Genomic DNA, 20,251 nt, shown 5'->3' with positions numbered 1-20,251 from the left:
AAGCCAAGAGTCTTCTGCAGAGATTTTTAAAAGGAGTTTGAAATTTATTTTGGATAAATATCGAGATTTCATATCATGGAAATTTGTTGTCTAACTCTGACTGTAGTAGATAGGGCTTGATTTGGCATAAGTAGTGAACCAGAGAAATAGAAATTAGAACTTTGAAGTCAGTGGAATAATAAGCAGAACTGTGACTTGTGAATTTTTTTAAATGACTTTGTTTTAAGAACATTTTCTAGGGGTTTCTAGGTTGAAGAGTGCTAACCCTGGAGTAGGGAAGACCTGGGTTCAAATCTTTCTGCAGACACTTTCTAGCTATGTGAGCCTGGACAAATCACTTTACCCCATTTTTCTAGCCCTTACCAACTAAGATAGAAGGTAAAGGTTTTTATTTCTAAAAGGAATACTTTATAGGATCCACTCTATAGATTTGGTTAGCTTGTTTGAACATTGCTTCAATGAAATAATTGTCAAAGGAAGTGGCCATTTCCCCCTATTATCGGGGGTAGTGTGTTAATATAAAGCAATATTTACTTGTGAGAAAAAAATGAAAATTTCAGTTTAACTACAAATATAAACAAATATCCTATTATGTCATACACAGAGGAAACTTTATGAACAGGACAGTCATTAAGAATTTTATTTGTTTTGTATTTAGTGAATTATTCAGTGTTTTAATCACTGAATAAAGTGATTAAAATAAGATGAGAAAGGAACTTGTTTGCCTTTAAAACTTGCAGTGTGCAAATATTTTAAAGAAGCTGTAATAATAGGATTTCAACCCCCATCATTACAACCAGCTGTACACAAAAGTTAAATTTTGGTTTTATGTAATTTAATAAATAATATATAAATTACTAAACTTCTCCTCATATGAATGAATATTTGTTGGGATGAGGTGATTTTGATCAAAGGAATGTAATAGCAAATGTATGTATTACAACAAATGAGTGAACATTGAAGATTCCCCTTACTACCTCCCACCTGAACTGCCACAACCAGAAACATAATTTACAGATATGAAAACAATCTCCAGCTAGTTTGCGCCTTTCTCTAAATAGAATCACTTAGGTTTGGCTGGACCAGTTTCCTCAGCACACACCTGGTGTGTATCACTTTAAAAAATAAATTATGCCTCATTAAATTAAAATTAAATGGAATCATGATCATTTGTTTTTCTGGAAGGAAGATGTTTTGCATATTGAAAGCCTAATTTGTTGCAGGTGACAAAAAGGCTGAATGTATTATCTAATATCACTTCATTTTTGGGGGGGAGGTAATGTTTGCTTGTTAGTTTGTCTAAAGTTCAATAATTCAAAATTATAGACATGCGAATTGTCTTATGTTTTGGGTTTTAAAACATTGTGTCATTTAAAAATTGATCATTTTTATTTTCTGTTGATTTAGCTGATACTTTATTACTTTGGACACTTAGGAAAAAAGTTTTTCTGATTCCATACTTTTATTCTGTTTGCTCAAAAGACTCTTAACTCTTTCAAGTGGAATAAATTCCCAAATAAAATGTTTAAAGAAGTTCCTTAATAATATTAAAAAATAACAAGGACAAAAGGTCTATCCATAAACTTGAGAGAGCCATAATGCAAATATACATGTAGATATTTCTATACAATTCTTTCAAGACATATGAGTCTAGGAACAAGGAAGTCTTGTACACATGGTACTTTCTCAAAGCCACATACTAGAGGAAATAGAATTGGGGATTCTCTTTATAGTTCAAGACTGACACACATTCTACACTGGGAGAACAAAGAGGCTTATTTTGAATGCTCATGGGAGTAGATGGAAGAATTTTTAAGCTGGGGGAGACTTGAAGTATCTTAAATCAGTCAACTCATTTTATAAATGAGAAGATTGATACCTAGACATGTTAATTAGCTTGTCCCATTACATAAAGTCATGCCCTATCTTAGTTACTTTACAACTTTAAATTTTGCAAAGACAAATAGTAGTTCCCGTTTCCATCCCATTTGAGGGTAATGACCTTTATAGAAAATGTTTCTATACAACAAATCTTGTGAGATAGATGGTACATATAATATTGTCCATAGTTGGCAGATAAAAAAAGTGGCACTTTGAGAGTTAATAGTCACTTTGGTAGTATGTGTCAGAGCTAGACTTTAAACCCATTTCTATGTTTTGGAATTGAAAGGGCTTCAGAAATCTTTCTGATACTACTATGCCACAGAAGCTTGTTTAGCATGAGTTCTGGGTGAAGAACTTGAAAAAAAAAGCTTTAAAATTCCTTATAAAAGTTTTATTAATAGTTAAAATTTGGCATTGGTGAAGGCAGGAAAGAAGGGATTTTAAAGTTGTTGTGAACTTGGAAGATCTAGGGATCCATATGATCCATCTAATTTCACTATGGGGATTAAAGCAAGCTTTTCACATGGAAAAATGGTAAATTCATAAAAGAGACATCAGCCTAGACCATAACCATTTTTCTGATACTATTTAACCAATATAATTTTTCTAAGATAAAAGCCAAAAGAAGCCCAAAAATTGTTTCAGCCAATAAACAAATGATATGGCAACCAAAAACAATATTGGTTTGACGTATTGTTTAAACGGAGTTTAAAATATAAATTCATTTATAATTTACAATTATAAATAAAAATTAAAATAAATAATTAAAAATATAATTCATTTGTTATGAGGACCCAATTCAACAAAATCATCCCACACACCCTTAACAGGGAAACTTGGAGAACCACAGACAAAAATGGAAAAAGATCTATCAATAACTCTGTACTAAACTTCTTTATCCATCATATTTGAACTCTTGTAATAAAGCCTTTGATGTGCTACATGAAGAAGTAGAAATAAAGAAAATAGATAGGAAGAGTAATTGGACTACATAAGTGTGAATAAATAAATGTATAAATGAGAAAGCATTTCTTAAGCTCCCTAATATGATCAAAGCATTGTGCTAAGCTACAGGGAGACAAATAGAAAAATGAGACACCTCCTACTCTCAAGGAGCTCACATTGTCATAGGGGGAAACAACTCACATTGGTTTCAGTTAAACGTAATATGGGCAGCTAGTTGGCAAAGTAGATAGAATGATAGGCCTGGAATCAGAAAGACTCATCTTCCTCAGTTCAAATCTGGCCTCAGACACCAGCTGTGTGATCATGGGCAAGTCACTTATTCTTGTTTGCCTCAGTTTCCTCATCTATAAAATGGAGAAGGAAATGTCTTGAAAAAATACTCCAATACTTTTTGCAAAGAAAACCCCAGAAGGAGTCATGAAGAATCAGAGACAGCAGAAAAGCTACTGAACAACAACACAAGCAAGATGGGGAAAACTAAATTAATTGTTAGAGAATTTAAAAAAATGATTCATAGAACAAAACATCTCCAACAAAGTGACTCTAATTAATATGTAAATATGTTAAATTTATATTATTCCTGGAAGATATAACAACAAAAATAACCTTGCTTGATTCTCTGATTATTAGAATCAAATGAGACATAAAAAAGAGAGATCAGTGGTGTCAACAGAGCTTGTCTACTGTCTTAGAAAATGTCGAGAGTTTTATCTAGAAGAAAGCTTCCATATAGATAGTAACCTTCTCCAGATGTTTCTGTTGGCAGATGACATTGCGTTGATTTCATTAATCCTCAAAACATTGCAGAGTATTTTATTATATTTTTAATCATTAAAAAGAGTTTGGCCTAAGGATACAATGAAGAAAAGAACAATAACTACAATTTAATGAATTAGATGAATAATGTCTATTGTTAATACTGCAATATGTAGCTGACAACCCATATAAGGGACCCATTTGTATATCTCCATTTCCACTGCTCTAGAATTGACTAGATGGAATAGAATGGCCCAAATAGTCTTTGGGAAATTGTTCAGTACGTACCATTAACAGTCGTAAAAGCTGGCAGCTGGGTGGCAGAGTGGATTGAAAGCCAGGTCTAGAGATGGGAGGCCCTGGGATCAAATAGGGTCTCAGACACTTTCTAAATGAGTGAACCTGGTAAAGTTATTTAATCCCCATTGCTTAGCCCCTACTGCTCTCCTGCCTTAGAACCAATATATAGTATTGATTCTAAGATGGAAGGTAAGGATTAAAAAAAAAAACAATTTTTAAGCATCTTCCTGAGACAGACTTTTTTGGTAATAATATTCTTCTAGGGATTATGAATGGTGGTGTGTTACAGAATATAACAGTAACCCAAGAACTATAACAATATTATTCAAAGGGCAATCAAAAGGTGGGTGGTAAATATGAGCTAGCTGAAGCACTTTACCCAAAATACAGCATTCGAAAATGCCAGCAGAGTAGAGTAGGCAGTGGGCCAGCTGTGGCAAGAGTGAGGGATTCCTGTGGAATAGTCTGTATGTTTCTTTGGTTTCAAACAGGGTCAAGAGATCTGAAGGAAGTTTTCTACCATATTGGATGGATCCACAGTAGTGTATATATAGGAGGACATGAATAAAGGGTTTTTAGGATTTAGGAATGTAGATGGGTTTCAGTTCAGGTTATCTGAGGGATGCTTTGTTGAGGTCAAAAATCCATTGAAATATCAAAATAATTTTTGAAGGAAAACAGGCAGTGTTGGAATTGTTGCCTAGTCTTTTGGATATGGTTAGCAAATTTCATAGGGTCAATGCTTGAAGATTAATGTTTATATTCCAAACAGATGAGTTGGTGAAGACTTCTTTTTGCAAAGTGAGATAGCAATAGTAGCTGAGATAGTAATGCTAGTTAAAAAAAATTAATAACTCCTTAGCAACACAGGAAACTTAATGGGTTTGAACTAACATATTGATTGTTGAAAAAAAAGTGTGTTGCAATGATATAAACAAAAGATTTCATTTGAATTGCTAGAAGCAGAAGTTAATAAAGAATAATATAATTTCAATTGTTCTAAATAAATGTAGAGAATCATTCAGTGTTATTTGTATCTAACACATCCTAAAAATGTTTATTTTTGCAAGCATTTATTATGTTTCCCTTCTATTGACTCCCTCCTGCACCCTCAGGAAACCATTTTTTAACAAATATGCAGTCTGTCACCTCTATAGTAGGAAGTAGTCATGTTTCATCTTCAGCCTTCAACCTTCAACCTCTGGTTTTGTGGCTTATCATTGTACTACTCAGAGTTGTAAAGTCTTTAAAAATTATTTTTCTTTTTAATTTCATATAAATCATGCACCTAATTCTGCTCTTTTCATCAATTCATTTGATATCTTCCCAGTTTCTTTTGAAACTGTCCATTTGGGCATTTCTCATTATTTTGAAATATTCTATTATATTCATCTACCACAATTCATTTAGCTCTTCCCCAATAGATGGGCACCCACTTCATTTCCATTTGAGAGGGACTTCTAAGAAAGGAACGATTATAAAATATTCTTTCTGGTTTAAAAGTGAGCTGAAGTTCTGCTTTGATATATTTACTTAATAAATAAGCAACAACCCCAAGCAGCTAGCACAATGCTTTGTACATAGTAATTGTTTAATAAATACTTATTAATTGATTGATCTTTTGTTTTACTTCTTGAATGATTTCATTGTGTGTAATATTTCCCGCCTTCTCATTATTTTGTTCTGTACTATTGCTGAAAATAATATAAACACTAATAACTCCCAGGGATTGAACTGTGAGGATTGCTATTTTTTTTTGATGTTCATTGTGTGTCCATCTCTTCAACACCCTATGTGCCCTGGCACATACTCATATCCAAAGATGCCCCACAGAGAACTGGTGTTAGACATTCTGTTGCCTTGTGCAAATGTCGTCTCCCATACAATAAACATGTTTCCTAGGCTTACATAGCCTTGGCTAATCTGAGGAAGGAGCTGTAATCATCTGTCCCTTGAGAAACCAATGCTAGTTGCCTGAGATGAGGAAAATACATAATGACCACTTTACTCAATAATTGCAATATGTTTTATTATCATTGATACAAAAATTTAATAAGCCATATCCTAGATGATTTATGAATTTTTCTTAATTTACAATTGCTTCAGTATTTGAATGCATTTTTTCTGGGCTTTCTACTCACTTCTCCTAAAGCGAAAAGGGTTTGTTGTATTTAAGTATTAAATGACATTTCCTTTATCTCAAGCAACATAATCAGACTGTCAGAAATGATACCTTCCTGGTTGATTGATAATCAGAGCTCTAGTTGCTGTGGTGGTAAATGTTTATGTTAGATAAATTACTAATTTTAGTTTATTTAAAATTGTTTTAATATTACATTGATTCATTTCCTTGATAATCAGTGATTTATTATTATTTGCTATGTGCTATTTGTATTTTTTTTTCAATTTGCACATGGTTTGGGGAATTCACAATGTGATAATCCTCTCTGCTGCTGCAGTTTGGCACCTCGTTTAGTCTTAGAGTATTTCCTTGGCCACTGAGAGATTAGACCTCCCCATGGTCATCTATCTGCTCTGGATAAGAACATGGATGAAGTTTTTTTATCCCAGTGTAATTCTTTTGAATATTATATCACATATACATATGGATATATATATATAATATGGATATAGATATCTATGCAAATATATAGATACAAATTTTTAAAAATTCTTATATTCCATCTTAGAATCAATTCTGTGCATGGTTCCAAGGCAGAAGACTGGTAAGGGCTAGGCAATGGGGGTTAAGTGACTTGCCCAGGATCACACAGCTAGGAAGTGGCTAAGGTCAGATTCAAACTCAGGACCTCCCATTTCTAGGCCTCATTCTCAATCTACTAAGCTACACATCTGCCCTCCCCATGATATTTGTTATACTGCAGATTTTCCCCTTATTTTTCTTCCCTTTGATGTTTTTTTTCCCAGTAAGCTAGCTCAACATTTCCAATATGTGAAAATAAAAATCTAGATAACATAAATTAAATCTTTCCATACATTCTGAATTTAAAGAATTAAGTAAAAACAAACCAAGATGTTCAGGTTCATGCAAAATAAAACACTACCATCCTTTAGCCATAGACTATTGAATATGTGCAGGGAAATCAATGCCATTATGCCAAAAACAAGCCTTAGAATTATTACCATAACTGCTTTGGTTCAATTAAATACCTTTTTTATATTTATATATTTTTATTTACATGTATATCCATGCTCTGATTCTGCTTCTCCACCAAAGAAATGAATAGCTAACTGCTTTTGGGACTATGAGGTACAGAACTGGAAAGAGGAACCTTAGAAATCAATCAGTTAATTAACTTAACTGAATAATTAATTAATTAATTAATTAACTGAAATTAACAGCTGAGGAAACTGAGACCCACAGAAGTGAAGTGACTTGTTTTAGCCCACACAAATGATAAATAGTAGAGTTAAAGTTTAATATTAGATCTTCCTGACTCCAGATTCAGTATTCATTCTATTATACAATATTACTTTCTGACTGGCTAACTTTGTGATTAGGCCCTGAATAAACTAGAAAATGCTATGTTCTAGGACCACTTTAAAATATGTATATTCTGTCACATTAAAACCCTTGCTGGATGAGACTAGTTGTCATAGAAGCTCTGTCTTCATTTTCATATACATGAATTTATTTTCCTATGAGCTTATCCAGCAGGTCAGAAACCAGAGAACATATATGACTTGAAGGTCATATTTGAAAGACATATGAAATACAGCTGTATATGAATGTTATGCCATTACAGAGCCATTATTTTAATGAGTTGAAAGTAGTAACTAAGATAAAGTTTGGAGCCCCAGTTTGCTAGTATAAAACAGAATGGAACATTTTAATAATCCCTCCATCTTCTATACAAGACATCTTCTTGAAGGTGCATGAGTTTGCCCTGGATGTACTTACCAGAATCATATTCTAAGAGATTTAGCCTTAAAAATGTGTCTGAAATGTGTTGATTACTTGTTCTGAATATTAATATTTTGTATTCTATTGTAAAGAATATAGTGAGACCCAAAGAAACTAAGTTTTAATAACTTGACATTTTTTAAAGCACATTAATTCAAACATTCTTTACTTATCAGTGTTCTTTAAAGAATACACGAGGGAGTTTCATTTCTTTTTCATTTTTGATGATACTAGAAGTTTGTAGTAAGATGAACTCTGGAGGCAATGTAACTTAAAGCAGAATTGACTTCTGATTTTAGAAAGAAAAAACAAGTTATGTAGTACAAGCTTTTCTGGGAGCCAGGAGTGCCACTTGCTGCTTCTAAGAGTGTGAAAAGAAGTCTGGATTTCCCCAGAACCCATTCACTTGTAGTCTATTTTTACATGCAAATTCACAAATGTGTGCATGCACACATGGACTTCTATAAATGTTCTTAAGCTTCACAAAATTGCACATTGAATTCTTATTCTTATCTCATGAAGTTAGACCTTTATTGTCAGTTACATTCTTGTCTAAAAAATATTCAGTCACTTTTCAACAGAACTTCTTCTAGTAGGTGTTAGAAATGGTTTTCTTACCAAGAATTGGTCATGCCAACTCTTTCAAGTCAAGTCAACATGCCACCCAAATCTTGCCACAGAGATGATAGGTAGCACACCAATTGTACTGAGAGAGTGTTCATTGTTTCCTACCTTCCTTCCATTTTGGACAGTGATAACTCATGTCAACATTCTTATAGCTGTCAGTTATTTAATTTTGTGTCATAATATATCATAATATACCCAAATGCAGATTATCCTGTAGGATACTTGAGGATCACAGTCCATTATATTGTCTAAGATTTTATGTTTTCAATTCCATTATGCATTTTGATTATTTATATTGTATTATTATGTTATTTCTTTTCTCTTATATTTGTACCTATACATTAATCAGTGCATTAATTTGCCCTCTTCATGTGTTTGCTTATTATTCTCTAAGTAAGTGATTGCAGTAGAATTGCTTACTAGTAGCGATGCTTCTGTGAGTTGTATGCATTTGTGGGAAAGTATAGACTTCACTTATTTGAGAACTCTTTTATCCAGGCCAGTTGTTTTAATTGCCTAGAATTAGTTTACATAATTTTTCTGTGAATCCTACTGTACCACTCCACCTTACTTCCATGCACTTACAAAACAGCAATGTTTCATTTAAACCTGTATCTTTGATCGTATATTCTGGAAAGATTGTAAAAGCATAAAGCATTTGTCTCTCTGGTGACATTTGATATATGCTACTATTTTTCCCACTAAAAGAAACATCATATAGCACATGGAAAAAGTCTTAGATTTAGAATCCTAGGACCTGGGTTCAAATCCCAGTTTTTCCACTTACTAGTTGTATGACCTTGAACAAGTCATTAAACTTCTTTCAGTCTTAGTTTTATTGAAAATCATGGAAGTAGAACAAAATTAAGAAGTAGGACTAGGTAACTTCTTAGGTCTCTTCTAGCTCTAAACCTTTGATCTTATTTTTTCTTTCATTGTTTACCTGCTGCTTTTTGAATGACACTAAATATCCTTAGACTTATCTGTCTCATCCTGTTTGCTAATAGAAGCAATTGAAGGGTTAATATTTTTTGCTTCTTCTATAAGGTCTTACATTTTACTTTCTGTCACAAATTTATCCACAAGTGACATCCACAAGAAAACAGTGGCCGGTCACACAGAAATTCAGCCAAACTTTTTTTTTTTTTAATAGATGTAAATCTCCTGTGCCGTTTAAATGTCGGAACTAAATTTACCAAACTTGGCAGATATGTAAAGCTGAGCAGGACTGCCAAGTGTTCCCAGTTTCAAGCAGAGATAGTTCTAACAGTTCCTGAAATACTTGTAGGAGGCACCTGGTGGTAATTGCAATTTCACAATTCTTCCCAAGCGCCTACCTTGCTATCTGGCATCTCTGCACACAGATGATTATTACAGTGATGATAAAGTGTCAGAATAGAACAGTCCCAAAATAAAGCTCAGCCCCCAGAAGATAAACACATTCCCACAAAATATCCCCACTGGAGAACCCTTAGGAATCAGAGAGAGGTTCTTGACATCACAGCCCAGCTGGTTGTAGCAAACATATTAAACACACACACAGTCATGCATACACACATATACACAGAGACACACATGCACACATACATACAAACACACACACACGGCTTTAATTTTTTTTTTTTTTAATTTTGAACCAGGGATTGTTGTCTGAGATTCTGCGTAAGGAAGAAGACCCTAGGACGGCCTCTCAATCTCTGTTAGTAAACTTAAGGGCCATGCAAAATTTCCTCAATCTGCCAGAGGTCGAGCGGGATCGCATCTACCAGGATGAGAGAGAGAGGAGCATGAACCCCAATGTGAGCATGGTATCTTCAGCCTCCAGCAGTCCAAGCTCCTCCAGAACCCCCCAGGTAAGATCCTAGTCCCATTATCCTCTTTTTTTTTCTTTCCTAATACATTTCACTCTCAGAATATTGGGACATGATGAACCATACGCTACCATAATTGATTGAACAGGTCAATATTTTGATTGATGAACATAGGTGCATAATAACGATGACCATGAAATGATATGATAATTCCTTTTCTTTAGAGGATCCTTTAAGACAGATTTTATTAATCCAACATCTGTCTTACTTGGTCTTCCCTGACACAGTAGTGAAAGAAGAAGCAAAGTAGTCAGAGATACTAGATAGTTGAATCTCAAAATAATTATATGGTAGTATTCAGTGATGATCTCAAAGTATAAGGAGAAATGAATTTTGTAAGGCAGGAAGTAACTATTTGTTATTACTTGAGATGGCCTGTGTACAGGCTTTTGTAAGCTCCAGTGATTCATTCATCTTTTTACCCAAAATATATCTTTGTAAACACTGTATTCTCTCTGAGAGCCTTCCCACAAAAGCCTGCTTCTGAAAGTCATGTGTGCTCAGTAAGGTCAAGGCAATTACAGACATTGGAGGCAAAAGTTCTAATAGAGATCTGAGCCAGCTTAGTTCTAATTAGCAGACCATTTCCTCCTTTTTCTTCCCCATTTCATACTTTTGTAGTAATCAAATGGCATAGCCATCTTGATTTAGGATTTCTAGAATCTATAACACAGAGGAGTTATAATTGTGAAATGTTTGTCATGTACTTATGTATCCATATCCAATACTTTTTGCTAAGTTTTTATAAATCTGATTCTGTGTATTAATTTCTAATACTCTAGTTATTGACAAGAACATCCTATGCACTAGTTAGGCAAAATGATGGATTTTGTTTGAATAAAAGTGCTGTAGGTGGTACACTAATGTTTATACTTGGCATTTTAATATAGTTTAAAATATCTGCACTCTACAAAGATTATAGAATCCTCTATTTAGTGCTGTATTGGGGGCCATCTAATTCAACATCCTCATTTCACATACAAATTTGTTTTGTGACTTGTACAAAAAAAATTGTCAGCAATGGCATTTGAACAGAGGTCTTCTGACTGCAGAGCCAGGGCTCTCACAGCTGTATATCATCAATCAATTAGTCAGTCAACCTTTATTAAGTACCTACTGTGTGTTAGTTTCTATGCTAAGTGCTGGGCATATAAAAAGAGGCAAAATATAGTATCTACCCTCAAGGAGCTTGAAATCTACTGAGGGAGACAACATTCTGATAAATATATATGAAAGCAAGGATAAATAGGAAATAATTTACTGAAGGAAGGCACTGGAATTAAGAGGGGTTGGGAAAGGCTTCCTGTAGAAGGCGGAATTTTAATTGGGACTTAAAGCTAGCTACAGAGGTCAGTAGAGTAGAGAAGGAGTAGTTCCAGAGGCAGTCCTTTGTGGATCAGCCAGGAGGACAGGGCCACTGGATTTAAGAGTGCCAGAATAACATAAGTACATAAGGTATAAGAAACCTGGGAGGGTAGGAGGGGGCTAGGTTATAAAAGGCTTTGAATATCAGACAGAGGATTTTGTGTTTGTTCCTGGAAGTAATAGGGAGCCACTGGAGTTTCTTGGGTAGGGGAGAGATATGATCAGACCTGTGTTTTAGGAAAATCACTTAGAAAATGTATTGCATTGGGGAGAAACTTAAAGGATGCAGACCCACCAGCACCTATTAAAATAATCTATGCATGAGGTGATAAGGGCTTGCACCAAAGTGCAAGCAGTGTTAGAGCAGCAAAAACGTTATAGTTGGGAGACAGGCTTTGGGAATGGCTGGGATATGATGAATGAGAGAGAGTGAGATATCCAGGTTGATTTGTACATTGGGCACTTGAGTCACTGGGAAGATGATGTTGTCCAATAGAATCAGGGAAGGGAGAAGGTGAGGAGGGTTTGGAGGAAACATAATGAATTCTGTTTTGGACAAACTGAGGATAAGATGTCTACTGGACATCTGGTTTGAAATATTTGAAAAGCAATTGAAGATTGGAGATTGGGATCAGCAGAGAAATTGGGGCAGGAAAGGTAGATTTGAAAATCAGTCATATAGAAATGGTAATTAAATCCTGGGAAACTGAGATCACCAAAGGAAGTAGTATTGAGGAAGAAGAGAAGAGGGTCCAGGACAGGACTCTGAGAGGCATCTACAGTTAGAGGGTTGATCCAAAGGAGGATCCAAACAGAGAAGGGTTAGGGTTAGAAAAGAGGAGCATCAGTGGAGTGTTGTCCTGAAAACTTTAGAGTGATCAGCAGTGTCAAAGGATGCAGAAAGGTCAAGGAGAAGGAAGATTGAGAAATGGCTACTGAATTTGGCAACTAGGAAATCATTAGTAACTTTGGAGAGAGCAGTTTTGGTGGAATAAGTTCAGAAGTCAGATTGTAAGGGGTTAAAAAGAGAGTGAGAACAGTAGAGACACCTGTTGTAGATGGTCTTATTTTAAGGAGTTTTGGTATAAGGGGCAGGAGAGAGATAGGATGACAATTAGCAGGGTTTGAAGGATCAAGTGATAAAAAAAATCAGGCTACTTTTTTTTTAAATTTTATGATGCGTATTTGTTATCTTTGAATTTAAGAAAAGGAAAAAAAGTGCATAGTTCAAACCAAATTAAAATGTAATTAGTAAATGTTTAACAAAATAAATAAAAATTTGTTAAAGCATAATAGTAATGTGGGTTTTCTAACTCAGTATCTACCTCCCAGGTTAACCCCCCTGTTTCTGCTTGAATTTGACCCCACTGATCTAGCCTAACTTCTTCATTTTATAGATGAGGGAACTGAAAGACCAACAGAAGCTTAAATAACTTGCTCCAGGCGATTTTTTAAGGATAGACATGGGCAGAGAAAGTAGGAAATGATTCAGTAGATGGGATGAGACTGGAAATAAGTGACAGAGTGGAGATGACAACTGAGGCAATCTGTTGGAAATGGGATGGGATCATTTGAACAAGTAGAGGGTTTAACCTTGATAAGGAGTAAGACCACTTCATCATATGAGACAGAGATGAAAAAGAGCTCCAGAAGACATTTGAATGATAGATGAAGAAGAAAGGAAAAGAGCTCTAACAGCAAATTGCCTCAATTTTTTTTTGTAAAATATGAGGCAATGTTCTCAGCATTGTTAATGTTAAGATGCTTAGCACCTTGCTTAATTATAACTTTTTGTTTTCATTTGTAAAAAAAAAAAAAGATCATTAGAACAAAAGATTCCTTTGGGGGCAGCTGGGTAGCTCAGTGGATTGAGAACCAGGCCTAGAGATGGGAGGTCCTGGGTTCAAATCTGACATCACACTTCCTAACTGTGTGACCCTGGGGAAGTCACTTAACCCCCATTGCCTAGCCCTCACCACTCTTCTGCCTTGGAACCAATACACAGTATTTATTGTAAGTTGGAAAGTAAGGGTTTACAAAAAAAAAACAACAAAAAAAAACCCAGAAGATTCCCTTTTTTGATTGCTTTGGTGATGTGTTGCCTGGCATTTGTTTTCTTTTTTTGTGCTAACAATTAATTGGAAGAGTTCTTAACTTTTACTGTATTTATTTACATTTACTAATATTCACTCACTAAAAAAATCAAATGTTTTGTTTTTTTTAGGAAAGTCCAATGATATTTTCTTCATTTAGCTAGTATAACACTTTCCATATACTTACTAATATTTGTTAATAACCACATCACCACTTTGATTATTTTGCATTCATGTCCTTTGTAGTAACTTCCTAACACCAATATATTCTAGGAACCTTGTTGAAGATTTAGGATCTTTCAAGCATGAAGCTTTCTGCAATTCCATAAGTAGAGTAGTTATTTGTTTTTTCACATAGCTGAAAGTACTAGTTAGAAAATTCTAAGACTTAAGTATCCTTTGGAGACCAATTTAATTTCAAGAGTTTCTGAGAATTTTTGAAATGAATTTTGACTATTTAAAAATGTTCTTTGATTAGTGGATAACCTAGTGCCCTCCCCCCCAAATACTTTGTACTTTACATATTCCTTTAAATTTGTAAATAGTCCTTCTAGGCCTAGGCACAATCCAAGGTAGTGGATAATTATTCCCTGAAATGTCAGTTTAAAAAGAAATACTTCCCCCAATCAATCTGAAACATTTACTACCTTTCCTCTCTTAATTGACCCTTCAATTGGCAGACTCTGGATTCCCCAATGGATATCTTTTTTGTTCCTTCAGTAACTCCACTTGGCAAACAATAATTAATTAATTAATCATGTGGAAGTATATTTTGAGTCACACTGGCAGTAATGTTCTTTCCATCGCTAAAACCATGATCCTGTGAGCTTAAGGTTAAGATTTTTCCTTATCATGAAGATGGAGAAATCTTTTGAATCTGGCCCTGGGAGGAAAATAGGCTTTTCAATTTAAAAAAAAAAAAGAGGAAGTTAAGAGTCATTGGAGCTTTAATAGGAAGCATCTTGTACATTGTAGGTGACATTCTTGATTAAAGATACCATAGGCTGACAGGGAGTCTGAAGAAAAGGAAATAAATCTAGGACTTATTAAAAAAAAATATGAAGAAGTAGATTTAGTCTATTATGCAAAAGACCAACTTGCTGATTTAGTCCTTTAGTGGTATGGATGAAGTTTGAGCTTTCTAATCTGAGTCACTGTTTGACATCAGCTCATGAAATTGTTTAACAGAGATCTTAGGGAGGGAAGGGAAGGCAGTGATAATGTTAGGAGGTTGCCAGGCTAGCCAATAGAAGTGTTTTCAGGTGGATGCCCTAGTGACCTTCCCCCAAAATATTTTGTGTTTTACATGTTCCTTTAAATTTGTAAATAGTCCTGCACCACCTATCCATCTAGGCCTAGACATAATCCAAGCTACTTGGATAATTATATCATGAACACTATAGCAGGGAGAAAATGGGAGCTAGTCTTTCTTTGCTTGTAGGTGGGATTTCACCAAGAGCGTTGGGCATTCTTTGGAGAGGGAGCAGGTTTCTTTCCACTATGAAAATCCAAGTTTAAATGATACCTGCTATCAATGCTAACTAACTCAGGAAATTAAATATAATTTGTGGCTCACTGACAGTGTTTCCAAGAAGGCATCAGTTGAAGGCTGTGAAGCCCCCAGCCTGTTGTTACTCCTCTTTAAAGCCTTACTGAAAAAGATCCCTTATTGAAATGGGAAGCAAATCCCGTTTCAGCCTTGATAAAAACCTTTTAGGGTTATGCCAGTCCTGAGGAGCACAGACACCTTCTATATTGTCCTTCATTTGTCTCTGAAGCTGATGGGAAATCATTCAATTAAAACGAGCATGATAGAATACATAAAATCACAATATGAGTTTAAGAAAATGAAAACGGCATGTCAAACGCATTCTGAAGCCTGGTTTTATGAAATGAAATTTTGTTTCATTTCCACTGATTTCCTAGGTGAAATTAGGTGACTGTCTGGGTAGCATAATGATGATAATGATGAGAAACCATACATACTCAAATGACATACGTATAGCTTTAATAAAGAATGAGAGAGACTCAGGGGAGTGCATTAAATTGAGTAATAATTTATTATTTAGAGACCTCTACCCATTTACTCATTTTTTATGGGAGAATTAGTTCTTCCTTCAAGGTTTGCCATTTTCAGAAGGAAAAAGAATAACTCAATATGTGTTTTATAGTTTTGTTTTCCAATCAGACTTCAATGATCATTGATAGTTTAGTGCCCAGACTCTTACCTATCTTACCTGTGAACAATTCAGTAGGCAGTAAGTGAGAGTACAATGTTGACAGGGCCCTGAATGTCCTATAGGAATGCACTGCAATTATTTCCAATCACAATTAACCTGATTAGAATAATGGACAGGAAGTGTCCCTCTGTAGCTAATGCAGTTTGGCATCAGCTGACTGAAATCCTTTGATAATTTCTGCACAGATGGCTGGGCTGAAAGCAGCACTTTTTTAATTATTATTTTCATGGTCTCTTGGTAGGCCAAAACCTCGACACCGACAACAGACCTCCCCATTAAGGTGGAAGGCGCCAACGTCAACATCACAGCTGCCATTTATGACGAGATCCAACAGGAGATGAAAAGGGCCAAGGTGTCTCAGGCCCTGTTTGCCAAAGTGGCTGCCAATAAAAGTCAGGTGAGTGGTTTTTAAAAGAGCAAATGTTAGGGCTGGAATTAGACCTTTTTCCTCCTCCCACTAATAAAAATACATCTGTTCCTATAATAATAATAACAATAATAATCCCCAGGGAATCTGTCATGTTATGCCTTTTGTCTTCAGCATAGCTTACATTATAGTTTGCTTTTACTTTCAACAGATGATGGCAGAGAGTCCAATTCATAATCTAGATTCAAATATGATATATAATGTGTATGTGTATGTACATATGTATGTATACTTTTATTATGTGTGTTCTATATATAATGGAGAATGTAGAGCTGCCTTTTGCCAGGTATCTATTTATGTTGTTCAGTCATGTCCAACTCTTTATGATGCCATTTGGTGTTTTCTTGCCAAAGGTAATGGAGTCATTTGCTATTTCTTTCTTAAGCTCATTTTACAGAGGAGGAGTTGAAGCAAGCAAGAGTAAGTGACTTACCCAAGATCACCTAGCTAGTAAATATCAGAGGCCAAATTTGAACTCAGGAAGATGAGCCTTTCTGACTTCAGACCTAGCACTTTATCTTCTAGGCTACCTAACTGCCCTAATATATATATATATATATTTTTTTTTTTTTCAGCAAGAGAGAGACATGGGTATATGTATTATATACATATATACGTACACACAAACATTGCACATATAGATAATATAACAAAAGGCAGCTATGCATTATCCATTTTCCCCCAAATTCTCAGCCCTCCTTATTCTTCCTTTTCATATATTTAAACTAAATCTTGAATAAGAAAAACAGCACACTACAAGATTATAGACAGATAACATCACCTTCTTCCTTATTCCCAGCAGGGGAATGGCTTACTTTGTTATAATAACCACTTTTCACAAGCTCTAGAGACACTTTGGGATGTCAGGTGTTTCTTTTATGTGTAGAATACAGTTGTTTTTCCTGCAGAAGACATACATGGGGGAGTCCAGAGTAAGTGCTAAAATCCTTAAAGGGAAAAAAATAGCTTATCCAGTAACATTTTTCAGAGTATGGGAAGTGTGGTGAAAGTGGTGCTCTAGGGAAAAGGGTAGACAGCTGTTTAGGTTTTTTATTTCTGAAGCAGATCTAGTTGATAGGATATTATCTGTCTAAACTTGTTTAAAGGGATAGCTTCTGACCCATCCCAGGATCAGTATACTTAAGACCATGTTTGCTTATGACTGGGACAACTGAAAGATCTATCTTGGAGTAAACACAATTTGGTGAATGCATAAACCTGAGTCAGGACCCTCTTGTGCTTGAATTCTTCTCTCTTATTCTCTCTGACCTTGAATGAATAACGGACCTCTCCATACTTGCATTTATTCAGTAGTGACACGGAGTTTGTCATCTACCATGTCTTTAGTTAGAAAGACAATATATCAAATATATTTTTGAATCAAGGAAGAAGATAATTCAGCTTTTAATAAAAATACATAATCAGAAACACATAATTGAAAGATACATAAACAAGACATTACAAATAATAATATACTTATTGTAAAAGCCTTCTCACATTGTTTTGAGGGTATTCATGCATTTTAGTGATTTAGTTTTCAGTTGATAATATAGGGGAAGAAATGTTGATGGAGCTCACTGGAAAAGAAGGAACTTAAATGTGCCAGCTCTACATTCTAGTTAATGTTCTCTTAAGATGATTATTCTTATCATTGAAGTCCATGAATTATAACTTACAAAACATGAAGTCCAGCAATATTATGAAATACATAAAAAGAAATGCTATCCAAACCTCTTAAGCAGTTAAATGCATAAAATCCCAAGTACCACATGGCAAACTATAATGAGAGTTGGGGCTGCTAAATGAATAAAGCTGTTAAATGCATAATGCCACTTGGCAAAACTACTGTGCGTTTAATGGTTTTCCACTGTGTAATAAATGACATATGTGGTCAATGTGCAGTGTGGATAAAAGCAACACGATTGATTTTGCAAACGTGTTCCTTATTCTTTTTTCATGTAAATATCAGCTCTTTACATAGTCTTCTGAATGCATACTTTTGTAAGGAACCTTCAAGAATAACTGAGGACCACAGTCTGTGAAGCTTACTTAGAATATCTTCAACCTTTCTGTGGATTTTACACTCCGAGTTATTGAAATAGAGTCACAAAAACACCCCAAATAATTTTGAGATCCCAGTGATTCTGGTGTCCACCAATTAGTGAAATCTCAGCTTTCCCACTAATTGTTATCCTCTGCTAAGAATTAAGGTAATGGCTTTTCCAGAATTTGGGAGGAAAAGACAGTTTCTAGGTTTACTTTTAGTACAAATGAAAGGAGGCTACTTTAGAAGAAAGAATTATGAAGATTTTTTTAAGGGGACACCTTTTTAAATTCTTATTTCAGAACTAGGGTTCTAACATCATGTCTGAAGAAGATAAGTGGTCAAACTTTTTGAAAAATAAGATAATACTTTGCAAAAGCACCTAATCTATATTGGGAGTTTGATGAAAATAATTTAATGTTTTATTGTTGTTGTTAAATCATTTTTAGTTGTATCTGACTCATTGAGACCCCATTTGGGGTTTTCTTGGGAAAGATAATGGAGTAGTTTGCCATTTCCTTCTCTAATTCATTTTATAAATGAGGAACTGGGGTAAATAGAGGTAAGTGACTTGTCCAGGATTGCATAGCTAGTATGTGTTAGAGGCCAAATTTGAACTCTGACATCCTGCCCCTAGGCCCAGCACTCTATCCACTATACCAGCTAGCTGCCACTTTATATTTGATACTTACACATAAAATCTTGAGCTTTTCTTTAATGAGTTTGCTAAAAATTAAGTTTAAGAAATCTAAACCTAGTTCATTAAAGGAATTTATACCTTACATAATACAGTTCCTGACTCAAAGTCTTTTGCTTGTATTATATCTTTGGTCACAATGAAGCAATGTGCCGAATGCCACAGTTAATAGATAAGCAGGTCATTATATAGTGAAATTTAATGCACCGCGATGAGTTTGTCTTGAGGTTATATGTGTAATTCAATTTAATTCAATAAACATTTAATAATAATAGTAGCTGGAATCTATGTGGAATTTTAAGGTTTGCTAAGCACTTTACATGAGTTCTTGTTTGATTCTCATTCGTGGAGATTATTACATGCCATGCATGGTGCTAGGGGTCATCTCTGCTTCTGTGGAGTTTACATTCTAGGGGGCTATGGGAGCATGCTGTGCTTTCTTTTCAGTGATCCGAGCTGGTGGCGTGAAAATGAAGTAAAGGTGACACAGACCATGTCATATTTCCAGAAGCTGGCTAGGTCCTATCCCAAAACCCAGTGGTGGAAAACCTTTGAATTTATAGATCTGTGACTCACTTTCTGATGTTCTTAGTTCACTGGACCAACCTGCCTCTCAGTGCAATGTTGCTATATACATATATACCCAGGCTCGTGAGGTGCAATGGGTTGGCTGCAAAGGTGGGAAGTGGAGTGAGAGATGGTGTGTTGCTACAGCGGTGATCCTGTCTCCATTATTTGTTATTTGTTGAAAGTAGTGCCTAAGGGTAGGGCATCTAGGTGATACAGTGGATGGAGCATGGGACCTGGAATCAGGGAGATTCATCTTCCCAAGTTCATGTCTGGCCTTAAACATTTACTAGCGGTGTGACCCTCGACAAGTCACTTAATCATGCTTTCCATAATTTCCTCATCTGTAAAATGCACTGGAGAAGTAAATGGCACTTCACTGTCTTTGCTACAAAAACCACAGATGGGGTCATGAAAAGTCAGACATGATAGAAATAACCAAACAAGTGCCCAAGAGTCATGAAGAGCAATGGAGGAGGGTAAGGATGA

At 35.1% G+C, this 20,251-nt stretch overlaps 1 protein-coding gene across 2 annotated transcripts in view; it reads left to right on the top strand.

The window, feature by feature from the left end:
* Nucleotides 1-20,251, top strand: part of SATB2 (SATB homeobox 2) — a 235,898-nt gene that overhangs the window by 142,975 nt on the left and 72,672 nt on the right. For both annotated transcript variants that reach the window (XM_007494572.3, XM_001379413.4), the window contains exons 8-9: nucleotides 10,099-10,311; nucleotides 16,269-16,424. In XM_007494572.3, the coding sequence (XP_007494634.1) occupies nucleotides 10,099-10,311; nucleotides 16,269-16,424 (369 nt within the window). The remainder of the gene's footprint in view (nucleotides 1-10,098; nucleotides 10,312-16,268; nucleotides 16,425-20,251) is intronic.

The sequence above is a fragment of the Monodelphis domestica genome, chromosome 4 (assembly GCF_027887165.1).
Source record: "Monodelphis domestica isolate mMonDom1 chromosome 4, mMonDom1.pri, whole genome shotgun sequence".
NCBI lineage: Eukaryota > Metazoa > Chordata > Mammalia > Didelphimorphia > Didelphidae > Monodelphis > Monodelphis domestica.
Note: the sequence above shows the minus strand (reverse complement) of the source record. Positions and strands in the feature narration are given on the sequence as shown.